General features: G+C 44.3%; 1 protein-coding gene across 1 annotated transcript in view; it reads left to right on the top strand.

Annotated features, from left to right (window-relative positions):
- Positions 1–16,657, top strand: part of LOC309400574 (seizure protein 6 homolog) — a gene marked incomplete at its 5' end in the record, with an annotated part of 167,997 nt that overhangs the window by 37,581 nt on the left and 113,759 nt on the right. The window contains 5 exons of the mRNA XM_081969139.1: positions 195–328; positions 1,079–1,271; positions 2,939–3,124; positions 8,464–8,635; positions 9,287–9,450. Coding sequence (XP_081825265.1) covers positions 195–328; positions 1,079–1,271; positions 2,939–3,124; positions 8,464–8,635; positions 9,287–9,450 — 849 coding nt within the window. The remainder of the gene's footprint in view (positions 1–194; positions 329–1,078; positions 1,272–2,938; positions 3,125–8,463; positions 8,636–9,286; positions 9,451–16,657) is intronic.

Raw genomic sequence — 16,657 nt, 5'->3', positions numbered from 1 at the left:
ATCTAGACTCAGACACAGCTGGGCATCGGGAAACCATTACCTTTACCTTTATCATTCCCCAGCCCAAAAAGTCTGGATGTCCCATATGGAGTCACCAAATAGTGGTAGGCTGAACTTGGTTGAAAAAATACGGACCATCCAAGACTAAACTGACTTCAGTCTTCTTTGTCTCCTTTCCTGCCTCCCTCACCAAGTGCTTTGCAACAACATCATCACCGACATAGAAGGTTACATTGAATCTCCTGATTATGCTGGCGCTACTTTTTATGGATTCCTGGATTGTACTTACACAATTTCAGTGTATATGGGCTACGGGATAGAAGTACAGGTAAGACGATATGAATTGGTCAGCACTGAAGAAGTTAAAACTATGGTAGAAAAAGTTAAAACTAACTTACCCTGAAGAAGATAAAACTACTGACATTGGGAAATGTGGATTAATCTTTTTTTTTTTTTAAGTGTTTGGAAGTTGACAAAGAATCAGCGATAGCTGACCACATTACAGGTAGTCTTTGACTTACAACCGTTCATTAGTGACCTTTCAAAGTTACAACAGCACTGAGAAAAGTGACTTACAACCAGTTCTTGCACTTATGACCATTGCAGCATCCCCACGGTCACATGACCACAATTTGAGTGCTTAGCAACTGGCATGTATTTACAGCTCTTGCCATGTCCTGGGGTCATAGTGATCATCATTTGCAAGCTTCCCAGCTGATCTCTGACAAGCAAAGTCAACGGGGAACCTAGATTTGCTTAACAACAACATGATACACTTAACAACTGCAGTGCTTTGCTTAACAACCTTAACAAAAAGGTCATAAAATTGGGTGTGGCTCAAAGGACTTTGGAAACATTTCTAAAGCATGTCCAGCCCTGTCCATTAGATGAATATTTGGTTCAAGTCCTGTTTTCCAGATGTGCTTCCCCTTGTCCCCTCCCTTCCCCAATAATTTTCCTGATAATATTTGCTCTTAACTCTAGATTCTTGAACAATATTAAAAATATGTGAAGCTTAAAAAGGTGTGGCCGTCTTCTTAACCTTCTCCCTCCCTTTGTCAACTTCCATTACTTCCAGGTGCAGACTCTGAACTTGTCCAAGGAGGATTCACTGACAGTGGAAGGTCTGGGAGGGGAGAAGCCTGTTGTCTTGGCCAATGAGTCATTGATGGTTGATGGGCAAGTGATCCGTAGCCCAACCAATCAGGTCTTGATTCATTTCCAGAGCTACCACCGCGCCCCCCTTGGTATCTTCAGATTCCACTACCAGGGTAAGGAATGAATACCTCCTCATCCCACCTTCTTTTAAAGGACCTTTCCCTGCTTAAAGGTAAAAGGTAAAGGTTCCCCTCGCACATATGTGCTAGTCATTCCTGACTCTAGGGGGCAGTGCTCATCTCTGTTTCAAAGCCAAAGAGCCAGCGCTGTCTGAAGACGTCTCCATGGTCATGTGGCCGGCATGACTAAACACCGAAGGCGCACGGAACGCTGTTACCTTCCCACCAAAGGTGGTTCCTATTTTTCTACTTGCATTTTTTATGTGCTTTCGAACTGCTAGGTTGGCAGAAGCTGGGACAAGTAATGGGAGCTCACTCTGTTACGCGGTGCTAGGGTTTCGAACCACTGAACTGCTGACCTTTCTGATCGACAAGCTTAGTGTCTTAGCTACTGAGCCACCTTTGAGCCACTTTCTTGCTTAGTCCTCCTCAAATGGTTGAGATTCCTACTCAGAACCTTCCAGGCTGACTTTAGGTGCCTAGACTGCACATTATGGGAAAGCCTATCCCAAAGGTGCTTTTTCAACAGGCAACTGGAATTTCTTTGTTTTTCTTTGAAGATATTTCACTTCTGTCCAAGAAGTCGTTCTGTCCTCAGACATAAGAACTGAAGAAGTTTCTTGGATAAGAAGCTAAATGTCTTCAAAGAAAAACCAGAAAGTTCAGTTGCCTCTTGAAAAAGCACCTTTGGGACAACCATGACCTGGATGATTGAGAATCTCCATAGACATATAGGAAGCATAGTTCCATATCTAGATAAGGTAAGGAGGAATTTCTCATCTCTTTGAGCAGTGGGAGATTTTCCCTATACCCAAGGACCAAGAAAGGAACAAGACAGGATTATAATTATTTTTTCTGGGTTCTGCTGAAGTTTTGGGCTATTCTAGCACCTGTGTCACAAAGCTAGACTTGACAAAAGCTGATTCTCACTGGGATTATTCAGAACAAAAGTGGACATTATGATACCACCATGTCTATACTATACATATTTCATGTATTATTAGGATAGATTGGTTTGTCTCAGTGTAAGTCTATCTAACTGCATGCATATTTATCTAAATTTAGGCTGCTATACATATGCATGATATAGGGTGCGAGGCCCCCAAAAGCAAATGAGACATATAATATGATTTACCAGAAGCTCTTTTCTTTAGATGTGTTCTAATCCCAGAAGCACTGGAAATAAATCTCTTGAGGATGATGGCAGTGGGTTTAACAAGGGTTTATCTGCTTTACAGCTTGACTAATTTACATAAGAGCGAAAGAAAACCCCTCCTGTAAATCCAAACCAGAAGGAACCATACCTCACTAAAAGATAAAGAAAAAAGCAAAAAAAGAAAAGAGAATAAACCCGTTTATAAATTAAGAATCTATGCACCCAATGACATTCAGAATAGATGAGAACTTCTTCAGGTCCATCATATCCTATGGTACAAATTCAGTATGTATTTTGTGTGTTAAAAAGACTATTTGAGGCAGCAAGCGTACCAAAAATGAACAAAAGCCTATTAACTGTTGTCTAAGCATACAAATATTTATCAAGTACTGGCATCATTGAGCATGTTCCTTTATGAATGCACATCATTTGTTGAAGGCAACTTTGTGAGCATAATTACGTGTTATGTTTCCCTGTCTGTAACCTTCCTATCTCCCAACCCCAGCTTTCCTGCTCAGCTGTGGCTTCCCCAGTAGGCCAGAAAATGGGGATGTCATGGTAACTGATCTCCATCCAGGGGGCTCTGCCACTTTCAAATGTGAGTCAGGCTTCCAGTTGAGGGGTGAAGAGATACTTATTTGCCTTAACGTCAGCCGCCCTCGGTGGAGTGGCACCAGTCCTGCGTGTGTGGGTGAGTGAAGGAATAAAACGAACCAGAAAATGCAGCCTTGTCAAAAGATTGGAGTGGTAATAGACAAAAGGGAGAGCATTTTAAAGCTTTTTGAGTCCCAGGGCAGAACATTTTTTCGAGAACCCTTTCTTCCTTCATTGTATGACATATACACACACATTTTTTCTTTAAAATACGTAAGTACTTAATAAGCAGTGTATTGTCTGGATCAATTTGTTTATACGTACAAAGTATTAATAAACTAATAATGAGAGCAATATTAATATAACAAAGATAGTTAAAATACTAATAATTACTTATTGTAGTAAAATTCTTACATAATTTACTTATATATTTCATTAATCTTTCATCTTTTAATTTCTACCTCTTTTATCCCACCATTGCTAGAACATATCCCATGTTTAAAAATATTCTGTTTCTTCCTTATCTTTTATTATTAAAGTCAATCTATCCATCACCGCACAATCTAATATTTTTCTAATTATACTTTCATCTCTAGGTATATCTTGTGAAAATACAATTCTCGCTGCTGTCAACTACTTATTAAATATGTAGTTCCTTTATTATAATTTTCTGGTAGTATACCTAGCAAAAATATTTCTGGTTTTAAGTCTATATGTAGTTTTATCATTTTCTCTAACCATGTATGTATTCTCGTCCAATCTTTTTCCCCTTTTGGACATGTCCATCACATGTGATAATAAGAACCCAGTATCTGATTACATTTCCAACATTTAGCACACATATTTTTAAACATCTTTGCTGTCAACTCACCGTGTTGTCATGGGGACAGAATGAGTGGGAGTGCATTCCACGCATCCTGTCAGCTGGAATTGGATCTCAGATTACTGCTGCCGGGTTGGGAGGGGTGTATCTATTGGGTAACGTGATTTATGACACAGACTGAGGGGATGGAAGGAACAGGGGTAAAGTTCAGAAGCAAATAAAACAAAGCAAAGGTTTGACTGCGAACAAATCTTGCCTAATGAAGCTTGTAATAAATCACTGGTTTTTGTATTAAAACATTTACTCGATTATTATGAATTAATTATGGCATAGTTAGGAAACTTGACATGCTAGTCTTGCCAGTGACAAATGTCACCTACAAAACATTTTATACAGGTTTTCTTTATAAGTAGTTGCCATTGTCAATTTGTAATTTGTGTCCCAGAGTTTTTGCCATTTATCTAGCTCTATGGTATATCTAAAGTTTTTTGCCCACCCTATCATTGTTTCTTTCACATGTTCATCTTCTATTTTAATACTTAACAGATAACTATATATTTTCTTTATTAACTTTTCATCCAATAAAGCTGCCCAGTCGCAGCTTTAAAACTTGCATGGGGGACTATCGCCGCCTGGAGGATGCTTTTCAATGAAAGCTGGTGGCGGCACAGCTCCACTGGAGGAGTAAAGAAGCTCATGGCAGCAGGAAAGGGGCCTGGCCCCACCCGGGGGTCAGGCTTGGAGAAAGCCAGAGTGCCCTTGCAAATGATGCTCACCCACCAGTCGGTGTCACCCCTCTCTGTATCTCTCTCTCTCTCTCCCTCCCTCTCTCTCTCAATCTCTCTCTCTCTCTCTCTTGCTGTGTGTCTCTTCTCTCTCTCTCGGAAAGCCAAGGCTGGGCCAACCTGGCAAGCTCTCCTTGAGGCTCTTCACTACTCCTTTTCTTTCTTCTTGGTGTTGTGGTCCGCTGCCGGCCTGCGGAGCTGGCAGCAGAGTCAGACAGTGAGGAGGTTGGGGAGGAACATGGGCCAGTCCTGGAGTCTGGGGAAGGCTCTGATGAGGGCTCTGCGTCAGAGGCAGAGTGGGGGCCAAGGCCATCTGGTAGTTATTTGCTACCTCCGGAGTCTAACATCAGTGAGGCAGAAGAACAGCAGGAGCCTCACAGTGTGTGCATGCGCAGAGCTGCCAGAAGGCAAGAACAATTAAGAAAACAGGGTGGACTTGGGAGTAAGGTTTGGAGATGATTGGCCCCTCCCATAAGACATAAAAGAGGAGCAAATGGAATGTGAGCTTTGGCAGGAAGCAATTAGTTCATCTGGTCGGTTCAAGCTTTGAGAAGTTCTGTTTGACTCTGTGCTACGTTTGGCCTTGCAAAACTAATTTGGCAATTAGGTCTCTGGCAGCATTTAAAGGGAGATAAGGGGGGTGCTTATCAACATTCTCCTGAAAGACTGTGGCAACATGAGCAGACATCTGTCAGAATCTTCACAGACTATTTGTGAAAACTTGAGGGCTGTGAATGACCATAATTCACAGCGGTATAAATAAAAGAGGGCTTTTGGGACTAAGATTGTGATTTATGCTTTCTCAGGAAGCCTAGGTCAGAACACTTGGCAACTTTTTGGAAATCTGGGCTGGCTGAGGAATGAGTGCAAGCCACTGTGGAGGCTTCCCTTCTGTCAACCCTACTCCTCCCCCTCCTTCTCCTCTCACAACAGTGGGAGGGGCAGCAGGAAAAGGGGGCTGGCCCCACCAAACCTTCCACGCCCACCCTGGGGGTCAAGCTTGGAGAAAGCCAGAGTGCCCTCGCCAATGATGCTCACCCATTAGCCAGTCTCCCCCCTCTCTGTATCTCTTTCTGTGTGTGTGTGTGCGTGTGTGTGTGTGTGTGTGTATCTCTGTATATCTCTCTCTCTGCCTCTCTCTCTGTGTGTCTCTACTCTCTCTCTCGAAAAGCCAAGGCTGGGCCAACCTGGCAAGCTCTCCTTGGGGCTCTTTGCTACTCCTTTTCTTTCTTCTTGGCATCTTTTTGGAAATCCGGGCTGGCTGAGGAATGAGCGTGAGCCGTGGCAGAGGCTTCCCGTTGGGTGACCATCCTCCTCCCCCTCCTTCTCCTCTCACAACCACAGCCGGCCAGAGAGAGACAGAGAGAGAGATACAGAGAGATGGGGGAAATAGAAGAGAAGGAGACATAGAGAGAGAGAGAGGCACGGAGAGAGGGGGGAGAGGGAGAGGGGGGAGAGAGAGACATAGAGAGACACAGAGAGAGATACAGAGAGGGGGGAGAAAGGGGGAGGGAGAGAGGGGGAAGAGAGAGGGAGAGGGGGAGAGCAAGATACACAGAGAAAGATACAGTGAGGGGGGGAGAGGGAGACAGAGATACAAATAGAGGGGGAGATAGAGGGGGAGAGAGATACAGAGAGAGACAGAAAGGGGAAGAGATACATAGACACACAGAGATCCAGAAAAGGGGAGAGGGGGGAGATAGATACAGAGAGAGGGTGAGAGACAGAGGGGAAGTTAGAGAGGGAGAGGGGGACAGATACAGCGAGAGAGATACAGAAAGAGAGGGAGAAAGATACAGAGAGAGGGAGAGAGAGAGAGAAAGAGGGGGAGAGGGAGAGGGGGAGGGAGGGAGGGAGGGAGAGAGAAAGAGAGAGATGTCAAAAGGGTTTTGTGGTTTTTTAACAACTGGTTCTCTGCCCTAATGACTGGCTGGGTAGGCATGACTAGATAGGTCATGTGACTGGGAGGGAGGGAGTGATGTCAAGTTGGCCATGCCCACTCAGGTTTTGTGGAGTTTTCTTTTCTGTGGGAAACGGGTCCAAATGGCTCTTTGAGAGTTTAAGTTTGCAGACCAGAGGTGGGTTGCTACCTGTTCGCACCATTTTGGACAAACCAGTAGTGGAAATTGCGACTGGGTTGCCGAACAAATAGGGACGGCAGGCTCACTATGCCTCTCAATGTTACACGAGAAAAGACCCGAATACGCCAAGACCTGCATACCTGTAGCCGTGAAAATCTATGCTGGTTTTGTTGTATTCAGGTCTTTTCCCGTGTAGGATATATATATTTTCGTAGATTTACACGGGTGTAGGTATGCTGGTCTTGTTGTATTTGGGTCTTTTCCCGTGTAAGATTGAGATTGTCTTGGCAACGTTTTGGCGAGGTCTCAACAAGAGAATAATTATGGAAGCTATCGAAATAGAGAAACACCCCCACAACATGAATAAACGTGAAGATGCCTCCCGGCTGCCAGACATCTGGAAACCAGCCCTAGTCAACAAACGAGCCCCACCCACCACCCAGGCCATTGCAACACAAAACAACAATGGACACACAGCCAGCACCAATCAGCACTAATCTACCAATCATGATACAGCTACACAGCCAATCAATCCACTTACTGAAACAACGCCAGCACTCCACACACCCCCACCAAGTTTTATAGAAAGATGGCAGCTCCAATCACACTTTAAGCTGAAAACACCAGCCTGAGGACATTTTGATTATGATTTCCTGAAAATAATTGTACCCAGACAACACACTGTTAAATTGGAATTGGATTATGTGTTATATAAACAAAACAAATAAAAACTTGGGGGGGGGGGGATATCCATCTGGCTGTCCCAAAGGTGCTTTTTTCAAGAGGGAGCTGGAGCTTCTTGCATGAGAAATGAAATGTCTTCAAAGAAAAACCAGAAAGTCCAGTTGCCTCTTGAAAAAGCACCTTTGGGACAACCATGACCTGGATGACTGAGAATCTCCATAGACATTTATCCATCTGGCTGTTTGTCTCAAATACTGAATGATCATTTGGAGGCTAAGAATCTTTTGGCCGAGCAGAGGACCGATTTAAAAGTTTGCTGTTGAAGAAAAGAGAATCGTTTTGTTTTCTTTTGCCACTTATAATACCGACAGATGAATTTTGGTTCCTTCATTCTGTGGAATTAAAGTGTAATGATTTATACGGTTATGAATGATGCAAGAACAAGACAAACAACACTTTTTCCTCTAAATGTTAAAACCAGGCAGTTACACAATGAACGGATTGCCAATGTGTTCAGAATGAAAATGTTTCTTTGCAGAATGCATAATTTATTGTCACAAGGTGCAAGGAAGATAGTAACTCAATAGCTTTAGAAAAACATAAAATTAGACAAATTAACAGTGTAAAAAGCCTCCATTAGAATGGAAGTTTTATATTTAGAGGTATTATCCCTCTGATTGCCAGACATCCATGATAAGGTAAAACTATGACTTTTATATTCATTGCCAATCACATGAAAATGTATCTTGGCTAGGGATGATAAATGTAATAGCCCAAAATGTATTTGCAGAGAATGAGAACCTTAATGATATTTGGTGAATTTTTTTGTAAAGTGGCTTTGAACTCCAAAAGGCAATGTTGAACTAAGGAACCTGGGAAGTGTCAGGGGTTGGCTTAGCCAGTGATTCAGGATATTACCTTGGGTAAAACTTAGTTTCTCCTGCCAAAATGAGATCTGAAGGACCTTTCTAAGAATGCATGAAATGTTAAGCAGGTTTCTGGATTCAAAGAATTCTAGGGGAAAACGGGACTTGTAAAGAACATCTGCCCTTCCTCCCCTTAGCTTCTTGTGGAGGAACAGTTCACAACACCACTCATGGACGCATTGTGGCTCCAGAGGCCCCAGGAGGACCACGTGGTCGGAACCTGACCTGCCGTTGGTTGGTGGAAGCGCCTGAAGGCCAGAGACTCCATCTACACTTTGAAAGAGTGGCGCTGGATGAGGATAATGACAAGTGAGGAAATGGGAAAATGGGGATGGGGGTGTGAGAAGATGGGAAATTGAAAGGAAATCAAGCATGTCATGGAGGCAGGAGTGGAGAAGGGAGAAGGTGGGGAGGCAACAGCTGATGACAAGCTTGAGATATATTTCAGAAAATGTCAAGAACCTTGCCTGGTGCAGGGAGGAGGGATGAGAGCAACAATCAGTCTGTAGGACATAGAAGCAACAGGAGGAAGAAACAGGAGGAGAAAGATATTTTTGTACTGCCCACAAAAATATGATGGACTCTCATGAAACATTTGAAGTAGAGAAGTTGAAAGAAATTTAGAACTGTCCTTGGAGAAGGGATCTGTGAACTGTTAAGGAGAAACTTGGACAAGAGATTACAACAGCTTTGCCTTCATTTAGCTGAAGTGAGAAACTTGGACAAGTTTTCAAGTTTGAAGCCAGCCTTTCACAAGTATGACACCGCCCTGATTCCAGGAATACTACTTTATTGTTAGAGGCTTTAATACCAGAATCTTACATTGGGTAATCACTTATCTGAATCCATTACGGTCCACTCATACCTTTCTCAAGATTTACTCAAAATTCATTTACGCAGAGTATGTCATGTACCGTGAGTTGGGGAGATCTGCTTACCCCAATCCTTTCCCTCTCCCAGGCTGATGATCCGCAGTGGGAGTAGCACTTTCTCCCCTATCATTTACGATTCTGACATGGATGATGTCCCAGAACGTGGATTGCTAAGTGATGCTCAGTCTCTCATTGTTGAATTGATCAGCGAAGGACCTGCTATGCCCCTCATCCTTAGCCTGCGCTATGAAGGTGAGAATGTAATCTTTTTTCCCCCTTCCCCACATTTTACCTGCTCAAAAATACTAGAGGTGAGAAAACTGTTATCTTCTTTCTTGGCAGTAGATTCTGACAGTGCTATTGGTAACTTGGGGAAGTCATCAAATCAAACAAGCATAATGATATGCAATACAGTTGTGAGCTAAGTGTTGGAAGCTTATTTTAGTAAAACAAAATTCTGCTTTGTCATTTAGGGTTGGATAAATTACTAGGGAACAGCGATGAGGCCTCATGCCACTGATAGGCTAAACCGTTGTGGTGCTACAGAATGCATAACAGTTCTGGGAACTCATTGGTTTCATTCCAGATTCTGTCAAGAAAAGAGAAGTTTTCAGTGTGATTAGGACAAAAAATGTGATTGAGACATAATGAAAGCGAAGAAGCAAAGAGTCCACAAGGAATGATACAAGAGGAAGGGTGGAGAATGGGAAAGACAGGAACTTCAGCAGAAGGTCGGAGGCAGGGAACTCAGAGAAGAAAGAGGTCATCAGAGGGAAAGGCTGGTGGTAGCTGGAGGGAGAAATGAGTTTAAGTAAGATTGATTCAGGACTTGAACAGATGTCCTTTAAGGGTAGACTGAAGGAATTGGGAAGATAAGTGTGCAGAAAAGAAGACTGGGGAAGATGACCCAAAACTATTTTCCATGGCCAAAGAAACTAGGACCAGAAAGAATAAGTTGTAGCTGGATAGATTCTGTTTAAATGTAAGAAAGAATTCCTTACAGTTCCTAATTAGTTTAGTTTAGTGTCATTGCACCTCGTACAATGAAATTAAATGCCATCTTCAGTGTACATTATACATAAAAAATAAAACAAGAGCACCCCTCCTTCACATGCTATACAATTGAATTAAAACCCCCTGATATTGCATTAATATTGCACCATACAGTAGAATTCAATATAGTTACTGCTCTGGGGTAGAAGCTGTTTTTCAGCCTATTTGTCCTTGTTTTTATTGTCCTGTACCATCTGCCAGATGGCAATAGTTCAAAAAAAGGGTGCCCAGGATGAGATGGATCTTTAAGAATGTTTTGAACTTTCTTAAGGCAGTGGGAGCTATAAAGCTCTTCCAAAGTGGGGAGAGGGCAACCAATGATGCTCTGGGCAATGATGTTAACCCTCTGGAGTGTTGTCCTATCTGCCACTGTACAATTAGCAAACCATACACAGGTGCAGTAAATTAAAATACTCTCTATGGTGCAGTGGAATTGTTGCAGAAAATGACAAGCTTAGACTTCTCAGGATACAGGAAAAGTTTATTTGGCAGCCAGGTTCAGAAAATTAGCACATGGCTAGCATTGCAAGTTCTGAACAACCTTCATTATCGAAGCACGCATTCTTATACATTCTCAAAAGCAGCGCAACACGGAAATACTTAACTCATTTCTTATTGGTTATTTTGGGGGAAAAGCCTTATAAGTAGATGGGGATCTTACTTCTCCTTTTGTTATAGGTATGGATTGCGTGTCATTAACGAACTTTATTTGAACCTTGTGGTTTGGACTTTTGACATAGGGACGTTGGCTAGAACACCTTTTGGTTAGAGGGTGATGACATTTTCCTGTCCCTTTAAGCAAGCTTCTAACTCTCCCTTTTATGCCACGTCTTCATTCTTATATTTTAATTCATATTTTATTCTACTCCCCCCCCTCTTGACTCTATTAATGCCCACAATTGAGTCTAGCCTGTTAGATTAACAATATAAGCATGCAGGATACATAATAGCAAAAAAGCAAGGATACAAGTAATACACATCTTAGGGCTTATCTTCCGCACTCACTTTCTCTATTTCTAAGAATGCAATTTGAATATAAGAGCTAGTATCTGAAACTTCATCTTCCTTGAGGGTACGTGGGATTAGGCTTTCCATTAACATTAACTCCTTTTCAGCCCATATTTCTTTTATAGACCTCATAACGAGTTGTTTAAGCAAGGGTATTATGCAAGGGAAGAAGGCTAAACTTGTGATTCCACATAACAAAAGAAATAGCATTTGCTTGATCCAACCTGTTCCCGGTAGTCAAGAGAACCACACATTTGTTCCTTGTACTTTTTGACCAATAGAGGAAGCTCGAACTTGTAGTTCTTGGACCACCCCCTGAACTGCTCCTGATCTATTCATATAGAAGCAACAATCTTCTCCCAGGAATACACATAGCCCACCCTTTTCAGCAGTTAATAGATCTATGGCCCGCCGGTTCTGTAGTACCGTGTTTCCCCGAAAATACGACAGGGGCTTATTTTCTTTTGCCCCACGAAATATGCCCTTGGGCTTATTATCAGGGACGGCTTATTGTTTTGGGGCTGCCGGGCGGCTGCTCCCTTGTGAACTGGCTCCCGAAGAGCCGGGCACAGCCTCAGGGGCGAAGCAGCCATGAGGTAACCATGCCCAAGAGCAGCCGCCCGGCAAATCCCCTCTCCAGCCGGGAAGAGCACCATTCACTGACCTAGGGGGTATCCCTAAAGTGCCAAGCCATGTGGTGCTCTGCCCATCCCCCAGCTCCTGCGGCTTGGCACATTCGGGATACCCCCTAGGTCAGTGCATGGAGCTCTGCCCGGTTGGAGAAGGGGGTTGCGCGAGCGCCTGTTCCGCCCGCAGCTTCACCAAGCCCTTGCGCAGCTCTCCCAGGCCACCGCCGCTGACCGCTGCTGCCCACCACCGCCCGCCGCCGCCTGCCGCCGCCCGCCGCCGCCCGCCACCGCCCCGCTCCAAGCATAACTTCCAAACTCCAAAACTCGAGGCCAAGTCTTCCAGCATCGGCCGATCTAGGAGTGCTCTCTATGGTGGGCCGGCTGCCGGACAGAGAGTCTTCTGGACAGAGTCTTCCAGCAGCCGGCCCACCATAGAGAGCACTCCTAGAGCGGCCGATGCTGGAAGACTTGGCCCCGAGTTTTGGAGTTTGGAAGTTATGCTCAGAGCGGGGCGGCGGCGGGCGGCGGCGGGCAGCCGCAGCCAGCGGCGGTGGCCTGGGAGAGCTGCGCAAGGGCTTGGTGAAGCTGCGGGCGGAACAGGCGCTCACGCAACCCCCTTCTCCAGCCGGGCAGAGCTCCATGCACTGACCTAGGGGGTATCCCGAATGTGCCAAGCCGCGGGAGCTGGGGGGTGGGCAGAGCACCACATGGCTTGGCACTTTAGGGATACCCCCTAGGTCAGTGAATGGCGCTCTTCCCGGCTGGAGAGGGGATTTGCCGGGCGGCTGCTCTTGGGCATGGTTACCTCATGGCTGCTTCGCCCCTGAGGCTGTGCCCGGCTCTTCGGGAGCCAGTTTACAAGGGAGCAGCCGCCCGGCAGCCCCAAAACAATAAGCCGTCCCTGATAATAAGCCCAAATGGGCATTGTTCCTCTGATAGTGACCCCACAGGAATGCTAGGTTCCTAATATCGTTTGATGCACAAGGAGGGTGACCCTATAATTTCTACACCAACTGCTATGGGGCCAACGATGGGGAGACGGCTCATCCCCAGTCTTTTAAGTGTGTCATACAGATCGCCATGTAGCTGGGCTTCTGCCATTTTAGTTCCCCATCTACCTCCCTTGTCAAAGACTATCTTAGCTCTGGTCTTTTCCCACAAATCTGACTCAACTGGCACCGCATGATAAGATGATGGTCCAGCAGACAAACACAACCAACATTTCTGACCCAGGGCAGGGTCAGACTGATTGATTAAGCTTTGTCCTAATTCCAACACTCTTAACATATAGTCCCCTTGTCTTAACTGTTGCAGGGGTCTGTTTTCCCTAGGCTTTGCCCTTTGTCTTACAGTGTTTGTCAAATCGTTGGCTGGAAGTGTTGGAACTGGCTTTCGGTTTCGTCCCCAAGCATAAATAATGCGCCGCTGACGGGAGCGGACCTATTCCCCATTCTGTAACGGGTTTTTATCTTGTTTTCTGGAATTTTTGACATCCTTGGATCCTTCTTCAAGAGCTAAGGGTGTTATTTGGGCATTTTTGCAACATGGGGAGTTAATAGTCTGGAAGTTATCGCTTAGCATGCCTTTTGCCAACAACAGCCAAAGCCACAAATAACTCATAATTATCCCTTACACAAGATTTCCTTTTACACAGTTCCCTTTTGCCTATAGATTCACCACATCAGGGAGAGGGTAAGGATTATATATGGTTTGGAGAGTTACAGCATCAGCTTCTGGCTCGCCACAAGACCAAATCTTATTTGCTAGAAAGACACAACAAATTATAATAAGGATAATCAAGCTTACAAAAGTAAAGGATATAGTGGCTACAGATATAAAAGCTTGCACCAACATATCCTGACAGGTGCTCAATTTCTCTAATTCATCTTGAAAGTGATAAGTTGGAACATTGTTTTCCTTCCTTCAATTCTTCAGCCGTATGTCGAGATACCAGCTTCAGGTTGTGGTTTCAGTAGGGCTTCTTCTGCCCCGTAAGAGCTACCTGTTGCCGGTAGGGAAGCTTATAGGAGGCGTTTCTTTAAGCATACTACTAAGGGACGGGATTCGTCCGAGTCAGCCTCCCAGTATTCTTTGGCGGCTGGTTTGATGCGGGTCCAATGAATCCAAGACTTGGATTCTAAAACTTTTACTGCAAGTGGAGAACACATAACTACAGTATATGGGCCCTTCCATCTAGGCTTTAAGTTCTCCCTCTTCCAGTGTTTTACCCACACCCTGTCCCCCACATGAATATTATGACTGGAATTTGTTAAAAATGGTGGGGTAAGGGAGACACAATATTGTTGGATTTTTTGTATTTGCTTATTTAATTCTCCCACCATTTGATTCACCCATGAGGCCCCCAGCTGTCCCAGGTCCACTACGTGATTTTTCAAATTAGAACTTATTACCAGTAGCCATCCAAACATCATTTCAAAAGGGGAAAATTTAAGTCCTTTTCGTGGAGTACATCTTACAGACCAAAGGGCTAAAGGTAAGGCGTCTATCCATTTAAGGTGGGGTTTGAGACACACCTTAGTTATCTTTTCCTTAATAGTGCGGTGCAAGTGTTCTGCGTGACCAGCGTTCTGGGGGTGCAGAGAACAGTGGAGCCTCCATTGGGTCCCCAAAGATTTTGCTAGCTTTTGGGTTACTTGATGCACAAACTCTGGCCCGTTATCTGAGGATATGAATGAGGGAATTCCATATCGGGGCACAATGTCTTTGAGTAGGATTCTAGCTACTTCACGGGCTTGCTTCGTCTTTGTGGGGAAGCACTCAGGCCACCCAGTGTAATTGCACACCATGACCAACATAGCTTTATAAAGTCCACACTTGGGCATATCTGTGAAGTCAACAACTAATGAATCCATGGGGTAATACCCTTTAGGCTGGCTCCCAGGGGGAAGTCTAGGTCCTTGCCTTGGATTAACTTGGGCACATGTGTTACATCTTTCGCTGGCATGAGCACATAGAGAGTGAAGGCGATCTATGTACGCTATACGTTGAAGTGCCTCGGCTAATGCAGTTTTCCCCATGTGCGTTGTTGAATGGGACTCCTTCACCACTTGCCAGGCAATATTAGCGGGTACAAAGATTCTTCCGTCTGGAAGTACATACCATTCTCCCTTCTTTAGTCTGTTCAAGTCTACAGTCGCTTGGAGTTTCTCTGCCCTGGAATATCTAGGGCTAAGTTCTTTTGGCATTTCTAGCGCTACATAAATGGATATGTCAGGGTAGCCTTGATCGTCCCTGGTTGCTGCTAGTCTTGCTTCTTTATCAGCCGCCTTATTCCCTCTGGCTATTTCATCTTGTCCCTTCTGATGGCCTTTACAATGCATAACAGAGACTTTCTTTGGCATTTTCACTGCAGCTATTAGTCTTTCAATTAGGAAGGGGTGTTTGATTTCCTTCCCTGAGGCCGTTAAAAGACCTCTTTCTCTGTAGACAGCTGCATGAACATGCAAAGTAAGAAAGGCGTATTTAGAGTCAGTCCATATATTTACTCTTTCATCCTTTGTCCTCTCTAATGCACGGATTAAAGCCCATAATTCTGCTACTTGAGCACTAGTGCCTTTTGGGAGAGGTCCGCTCTCAAAGATTTGGTCGAGAGAGACTACTGCATAGCCAGCATAACGTTCTCCTGTAGTAATGAAGCTTGATCCGTCAGTGAACAAGTTATTGTCTGCAGATTTCAACGGCACGTCCGTTAAGTCTGGTCTGCATGAAAACTGACTCTCAATGGTTCGCATACAATTATGCTCAATTTCGGGTCCCGGTATTGGCAAAAGGGTGGCAGGGTTTAGGGCATTTGTTTGCTTCAAGGTCACTTGTGGATTTTGAGTTAGGAGTGCCTGATATTTGTAAATTCTAGGGTTTGTTAACCATAAATGTCCCTTCGTTTCTAAAATTCCTTGAATTGCGTGGCTGGTGTAGATAGTGGTAGGCTGTCCGAAAGTTAATTTATTAGCTTCTTCCATTAGAATAGCCATGGCAGCTAAAATTTTTAGGCAATGTGGCCAGCCTTTTGCAACACAGTCCAGTTGTTTAGATAGATAAGCCACCGGTTGCTGCCAACTTCCCTTTTCCTGCGTCAGGACTCCCAGAGCAGTGTTGCCTTTTGAATGCACAAAGAGATTAAAATGTTTTTCTAAGTTGGGGAGACTCATTACCGGAGCTTGAGATAATTCTGTTTTTGGGGTTTCAAATGCCCGTTTTTGTTCCAGCCCCCAAATGAAGGGTTACTTTTCATCCCCCTTTGTGGAGGTATACAAAGGTTTGGCCAAAAGAGCAAAATTTGGAATCCAAATTCTGCAATATCCTGCTGCACCTAAGAATTCTCGCAACTCTTTCCTGGTCGTGGGTTCCGCAATGCGGCACACAGCCTCCTTTTGCTCATGGCCTATTGCTCTTTGTCCCTGACTTATGGAGTATCCCAAGTATTTGACTTGGGTTTTTACTAACTGTGCCTTTTTTCTTGAGGCACGATATCCCTTATCCATTAACAGATGGAGTAATTGGTTGGTATTTTTCCAACAAGTCTCCTTCGTCTGTCCTATCACTAAGATATTGTCTACGTATTGGAGTAGCACATCTCCGTCTTGACAAGGCTGGAAATTTTCTAGGTCTGAGGCCAAGGCTTCACCAAAAAGGGTAGGTGAATTTTTAAATCCTTGGGGAAGTCTAGTCCAAGCGTACTGCCTCTTACGACCTGTTACGGGATCCTCCCATTCGAATGCAAACAGTTTTTGGCTGTCCCTGTGTATTGA

This window comes from Natrix helvetica, assembly GCF_964273705.1.
Source record: "Natrix helvetica genome assembly, chromosome: W".
NCBI classification, from domain to species: Eukaryota; Metazoa; Chordata; class Lepidosauria; order Squamata; family Natricidae; genus Natrix; species Natrix helvetica.
This window is presented reverse-complemented; position numbering and strand designations above follow the sequence as displayed.